The following is a 7,409-nucleotide window of genomic DNA, read 5'->3' on the forward strand; positions in this document are numbered from 1 at the left end:
GGTTCACAATAGTCTGTAAGTTTCCTGATTTTCTTCACTTCATTATTTTGGGAGAGGGGAAGGGCATTTTGGTTTCAGGAGAATAGTAGGGGTCAGACAACATTTGTTCTGTGTTTCAGATTTGCAATGTGTACTCTGCATTTTTCAAGTCGTAAATATTAGTAAGAAAGACCAGACGAGTACTGTATCTGCACCTTACATAAAATCAGGTTTTAGAAAGCTCTGGAAAAAGATACGGCATCTCAAAAAACTATGGTTCACAAGGCAATATGAAGTTCATTATATTCTAAAGTACTTTAAGAACAAAGTGATTCTTATATAGTTATGTAGCTGCTTGTTAGATCACTTTAAATCAGGGGTCACCAACCTTTTGGACCTCAGGGACCATTAAATTCATAATTTTAAATTCTGCCAACCACTGATATGATCTGACTAATGACCAGCTGGGTGGGCGTGGCTAGGTGGTCATGTGACTGGGTGGGTGTGAGCAACTCATCACTCACATCAAGAGTGGCCTCGCCAGCCTCTACTCACCTCTCCCTTCCCAGCCACTCCTCACCACCCCACCCAGGCTTCTTAGGGCCCCAACAGGAAGCAGTTGTTGGAACTAAGCAGCCACCACAAGAAAGAGTTGGTAAAACAGCTAAGTTCAAATTGGATCTGACCAAGAAGGAGGCTCAGCAGAAGCACCTCACAGGATTACGAGCATAGGTTTTCCAAGCAGAGGGAAGACCTGTGGGAGTGCAAGGCCAGGTACTAGCATCTGGAGGCTCAGAGGGCTGAGATGGGTCTGCCAGTTCCAGGCCATGATGAACTCCCACTGGAGTAAGGCTCTCTGGCTCTTCACCACCAGCAGCACTTCCCTCCAGCCTTCACCCAAAGCCCTGCACCAGGAGTCCGAAGCAGACCCTAAATCAGAATTTCTGCCCCTCTCTGACCCATACAAAAAGTCCCCAAAGGGGGAGACTCTCTGCAGCAACACAAGTGTTCATTGCACGTATCCATCCCAGGGGGCTTAGTTGGAGGACCCCTGATTTAGTGCAATATAAAAATGCAAATACTTTTTCTGTGGACCACCAAAATTTTCACGCAGACCACCAGTGGTCCAAGGATCACCAGTTGGTGACCACTGCTTTAAGCAACAATCACATCAAAGTTATGGTAGAACAGTGTTAGGCAGACTATACATTTAAATAAATAAATAAATAGATATATAAAAATAAAAAAGATGACCATAATAATGATAAAAACCCTGTGTTTTCCAAATATAGGAGTTCTGCTTTCTTTTTCCCTAACGTAAATACAAGTTAAATGGATTTGAGAAACAGGAAGAAGCTGACCGAGAGAAAGCATAGCAACTCTGTCAAGCCTGCAGTAGGAATAAAAACATCTCATTCATACATCTATAAACATCAAAGGCTACAAGATTTCCGCAAGAAAGACATCATACTGATACTATAAAAGGATACTATTACAAAGAAAAGAGCAGACGTTTTACAGAAAATTCAACTAATTTCAGCCATTCCAGTGTCTATTTTAAAGGAACTTATCACAGCATCGGAATTGCTTGGGCAGGGTCTGATAATATAAGGAACATTTTGAAGCCCATTGATCCATAACAATGGGCTGATAATAAAAAGTTTCTTTGTCTTACACATGGAGTGAACAAGCATGTTGTTTCCTCGGTCCTGATACAAACTAATGGGGATTTTGATGAGAGTCAAGAAAAAAACACTTAGATTTTGGAATAATCCCATTTTTTCCAAATCATTTTCTGATTTCTAGCCTAGATATACAGTCGATATAATTTCGAACCAGAGAAATTGAGTCACAACAAAGTGGAATAACAGTGATAAAGCTGGTTATGCCCCAGTGTTCTGCTTTCTGGAGCATTTCAGGATCTTGTTCAGTCTGTGCTCTGCTGGACAGCAACTTCCCTGGTAAATGTTGACACATTAAAACAGAAGAAAAGAAAGCAAAGCAGGGAGTGAATGAGGCTATGGAACCTTGGCTGTGAGACAATGTGTGTCAATATTTCATTTTAGTCTAATGCAGTCCACCTCCTCAGTGATGGGCATTGCGCTGGTTCTGATGTCCATATCAACACTAGCTTTGGATCCATAGTAGGTGGACCTCCACCTAAGCAGCATAATCTTCTTGAAGTATTTCATGGTGGTGTTCTTGACTGTCACAAAGCACATGGTGTTTATCATGCTATTGCTCATGGCAATGCATTCCACAATGTAGAAGGCTGTCAAGTAATGCTTTTCCTTCACAAAGATAGTGGGGAAGAAGTCACGGACAATTGTGAAGCCATAGAAGGGTGCCCAGCAGAGAACATAGGCAGTTAGGATGCACATGAGCACCAATACAGTTTTCCTTCTGCAACGAAGCCTTTTTCTGATCTGATCTGTCTGGAAGCCTGGCACAGTTTTAAACCAAAGCTCCTGTGAAATCCTGGCATAGCAGAGGGTCATGGTGAAGACTGGTCCAACAAATTCAACACCAAAGATGAAAAGAAAATAGGATTTGTAATACATCTGCTGATCGACTGGCCAAATCTGTCCACAGAAAAACTTCTTTTGATTTTGTATCATAAATACTTCAGTCTCGGTTGCAAAATAGGCTGATGGTATTGCAATGATCAGGGAGACGATCCACACCAAAGCAATTAGACAGGTTGCTGTTTGGTAATTCATCCGAGGTTTCAATGGGTGAACAATGGCAAGGTACCTGCAAAATACAGAAGTTTCCACATTTGTATTAGAAAAGATCCACTTGTTTTTATTGCTTCAAAGTAGCTTAAGGTAATTAACAGAAATGGCAATTTGTTTTATTGAGCACCAAGCTGCTCTTATTCCAATGTTTAAGAAATGCAATTGTAGACACTGTATCATTGATACAATGCTACGAATTCTAATGGAGAAATTAGGAAAACAGCATTATTCTGTATTTCAAGCGCTAGTGTATATTTTTAAAAACTGGGGAATACAACTCCCATCATCATTGCTCTGTAGACTCCAAATATAGCTTTCCTTACTTCGCATACCCCAGTCTGTTCAGCTACTACACCCACCATTCCTTGACAAAATAGTATGTGGTTAACTACAGTTTATCCACATCTGCAGGCTACCAAGGAAGGAGACATTGTTCTAATATTTTATCAAAAGACCTCTTCCACTAATATTGAAATATAGCATCCAATAATAAAGCACTCCTAGAAATTCATAGGAAGTGACATGATAACTCCAGAAAAAAACAGCAAGATACCACTTGTTCAAAGGAATCTGGGACCATTCTTCTATAATTTCTTAAGATTTCAGATAAACCTGCAGACACTGGTCACAATCATACTCATTGCCTGCTCTCCCCTGCCTTTAATTTCAGAGAATTAGGGAGGGTTAATTCTGAGATGCTTTCTCTACCCCATTTGTCCTTTGGATTGTAGGCTGTGGACTTTCTCCTGACTCCTAAGATTATTCCTACAGCTCTTTACACTTTACAGTTGTGTACAACATAAAAATCCATATGTTGATTTTGTAGTACATGATTTACCATTTTATGTATGTGTGGATTAAGCCACTATGGGTTATTTATAGTGCCATAGCTTAGTGTGATGTGCAAACCCTGAATCTGTACACTTAGGGTAATTGACAGAGTGGGAATTATGGCCCTGTCTGAAGAGGTCTGGATTTGCATTGGGGAGACTATTCAATTTGCTTCATCGAGTTTCAGAGGCAATGTGGTTTCCCTCCATGATCCACTTTGTGTCATCTTGAAGACTTGGACAGCAGTTCTGATAGTACCAATAAAGGAGAATATTTGTAGCTCAGAGTTGACATGAGGGGCGTTGGCCCGCTCTGAACTAGATTGATGATATTACCTAATTTGGGTAATAAAACATCTGAAAGAAAACAACCAAGTTCAGAGAGTACCAAGGACCTCTCAGTTCTAATAGTATGAAGAGGCTTCTGAGCCTGAGCAGGAAGACTCTTCCAACAATGTAAAACTTCTGCTACCATTTGGAATAGTTAGGGAAGGCATAAGAAATAATGCAATTGCTTCACTTGTAATATGTGGGGTTTGTACATGTAGGAGGATGGTGGAAGTTTTTCTTCAGTTAGGTGATTGGACTGAGCTTTGCCTAGCCCTAGGAAATTACAGGTTAATGTTTAGAACACCATACTATTAGCTCTTCAAGAAATATCAGAATGTACTAACCTCTTTTTTAAAAACTCATTTTGTACACTGAGATGAGTTTCTATTCACAGAAGTTTAAAAGAAAATGATCAAAACTAAGTTTATATCCTTTCTTTTCTCTCTACATTACAGTGACATTCTCCAAAGTCAGGCTGTACATGAAAAAAAAAATCAAATCTTGTCTTTCCTTTGTCACCAAATCTTTTCTGCTGTAATGTAATATTTTCCATTTCACTGCTCTCTAATATTTTCTATTTGACCTTTGCTGAGCAAGTGGTTCCCATTATTTATACATCCGATCCAACATCTCAAATGGTGATACAGGTAGTATCAAATAACTGTATATTTGGTTTTCCTACACGTTGCTATTAATCTGGCACATTTAAAAATGTAAATATTTAGAGAATCCCATGGTGCATCATATAATTCCAAATATAAGATTGATATCTCTAGGGCGGATCCATATTTTAAAAAAGAATGACAAATTCCAATTCTTCCACATTTTTAGCCTATTCTGCAAAGATATTACATCACTATGTCTATAAAAACAGATATGCTGATGAATGTATCAATGTATATTCCAAATATGCCATCAGATGTTGAATATGTCAAAGGCCACTAAAAATTGATATCATAAACATCCTTAGCACATTCCAAGATTAAGCTATGGTACAAAATAGAAATAATGTTTCAACAGAAAGGATTGCTATCTTTATAAGATATCCTCTGGGTAAGCCTTCCACAATTTGGCATTCTCTCCAAATGAGTTGGATTATAACCCCATTATCCCCAGCTACAGATTGCATGTCAGAAAGCAGTACAGGTAGTCCTTGACTTACAACAGTTCGTTTAGTGACCAGATTTTAATCAGTGCTGAAAAAAATGACTTATGACCATTTTTCACATTTATGACTGTTGCAGCATACCAATGATCATGTGAATTTACATTTGGATGCTTGACAACTGGTTCATATTTATGACCATTGCTGTGTCCCAAGGTCACATGATCCCTTTTCTGACAAGCAAAGTCAGTGAGGAAGCCAGATTCACTTAACAACCGTGTTATTAACTTAACAGTGATTCACTTAACAAATGCGCAAGAAAATAGGAGGAAAACTCATTTATAAAATTTCTCACTTAACAACGTACATTTTGGGCTCAGTTGTGATCGGACGTTGAGGACTACCTGTCCTGGTTAAGGAGATGAGAATTGTAGTTTTGCAATCTGAAGGGAAGCTGATACCAAGAACATTTTTCATAAAGTATCTAACTGACACTAAGAGTTGCTGCTAATAGAGCATGTATACCTATTTTATCCAAACTTTGTCATTTTCAAACGCAAAAAAATCCCAATAATTACTTTGGGGTTCTTTAAAAATCTTTTTTAAAAGCCTGCAGATTTACATAATTGCTTTAATGTAAGATTGTTACCTGAAACAATAGATTCTCTTGTGGAGGGGAAATTGGGCAATCTTTGTTCATGATTAATGTTTCATTGCAGCCTCCTTAATAATTACACTGGAAAGATATTCCTTTCAGCCTTGCCTGTGTTCCATACCTGAACACTGTTCAAATTCTTCGAGATATTTCAAAACCTGATGTTTGAAATGCAATGAATGGTTTGGGGATCAAATCCCATAGGACAAACAAAGCAACAGCATTTTGATTTATATCTGAGATGTGTACAACATGCTGCTTCAGTCTAAGCATTCTAAAACTGCAAAATCAGATGTGATTTCTACTGGCTAGTGGTCCATTGGGAAAACCCAATTATCAAAAATGTTTTTCTTTAATTCTGCAGATTGCCGCCTTCTGCAAATGACAATAATTATCAGCATGTGAAACAAGCAAAGAGCTGGGGTTTTGAAAATAAAATGCTGATTACTTTGGAACCATTTCCAGCAACCACAGTATTCCTCCCTTCTTCATAACCATTTCTAAAAGAGCAGAAATATATCACCTATCATTAATGTAGTAATGCAGGATCACTGGAATTCCAGAGACAAGTAACCTTAGAAAAGCCATCAATGTCACTGTCAGAAATCCAGAAGACACTATCCCAGGCAGAGGTATATTAGAAGATTTCTGCCCAAACCTGGGGTGGTAAAGGCAGTTGATAGTTAAATTGCAGGTCTATGGCCCCACTTTCAGTCTTCACACAGCTCTGCCAAGACTTAGCAACCTTTGTCAGATGTTCCCCCTAGCAGCCTTTTATTATGACTCTCTGTTTTTGACGTCAAATGATAACTGTGATTTATCTTTGAGTGCAATGATGGTGAAGGGCTCTGAAATGGAAGAAGGCTTCCAATAAATCATATGCTTTTTTAAAAAAAAAGAAAAGAGAAATAGGAAAATTAATTGCAAAAACAATAGATACAGCAATTCCTGGCTCCAGTCAACCCTAGTTTCCCACCAGTCCCCTTACCTGTCTATAGCAATGGCCAAGAGGGCATTAGTTGAAACATAGAGGGAAACAGTGCGCAAGTAATTGATAGATGCACAGAGGATGTGGCCATGTTCCCAGGATAGCTGGCGTACCACATAATAGTCCATCTCAAATGGACAGCAAACAATGGCCACAATGAAGTCCGAGATAGCCAGATTTGCAATGAGAAGATTGGTGAGGTTCCGCAGCTTCTTATAACGGATGAGAGCAGCAATGAAAATGAAGTTGCCAATACCGCAGACCAACATGATGCCAGCCAGTGCCACACCAATGACAATTTTGGCAGCAAAGAAAGTGCGAGTCTTGGTCACATCATCATCATCATCCAAGAGTTGATCATAGTCACTGTAGCTGAAGTTGAAAGGGAAGGTGAAGTTTTGATAAGCAGGGAAGTCTCCAATATGGTTGCCATAGATAGCAGCAAAGCTGGTATGTGGGTGTGTGTTATTGGGATGATGTGCTTCCTGCTTCATGATGGTGTTCTTGTCTCTTTTCCTTAGTGATGCTTTATTGAACTTTATCTATTCACCACCATCCATGGGAGAAATCTCACTGTTCTGTAAGTCATGTTCTCAACATCTTCAATGGCAGCAGAATCATTTCTTACCTTTCAAAACAGGAAAAGTAAACCCACTTAGAGAAAGGATAACATACAATTCTCTCCCCCCAAAGCTTATCTTGAGCCATGCCAAAGATTGGGAAGGACAAATCTTTTTCTAAGATCCTTTCCCACTTCTTTATGCTTGGACAAAACAAGGACAAA

At 39.0% G+C, this 7,409-nt stretch overlaps 1 protein-coding gene across 1 annotated transcript; it reads right to left on the reverse strand.

Annotated features, from left to right (window-relative positions):
- Positions 1-1,427: 1,427 nt before the first annotated feature.
- PROKR1 (prokineticin receptor 1) lies at positions 1,428-7,119 on the reverse strand. The gene is made up of 2 exons (XM_014070675.2): positions 6,626-7,119; positions 1,428-2,733 (listed from the first exon to the last, which is right to left on the reverse strand). Exons 1-2 carry the CDS (start codon positions 7,117-7,119, stop codon positions 2,037-2,039), a joined length of 1,191 nt encoding a protein of 396 aa, XP_013926150.1. The 3' UTR covers positions 1,428-2,036.
- Between the last annotated feature and the right edge of the window lie 290 nt (positions 7,120-7,409).

This window comes from Thamnophis sirtalis, unplaced genomic scaffold (genome assembly GCF_051295495.1).
Source record: "Thamnophis sirtalis isolate CommonGarterSnake01/CBP01778 unplaced genomic scaffold, rThaSir2_p1.2 scaffold_5, whole genome shotgun sequence".
Lineage (NCBI taxonomy): Eukaryota > Metazoa > Chordata > Lepidosauria > Squamata > Natricidae > Thamnophis > Thamnophis sirtalis.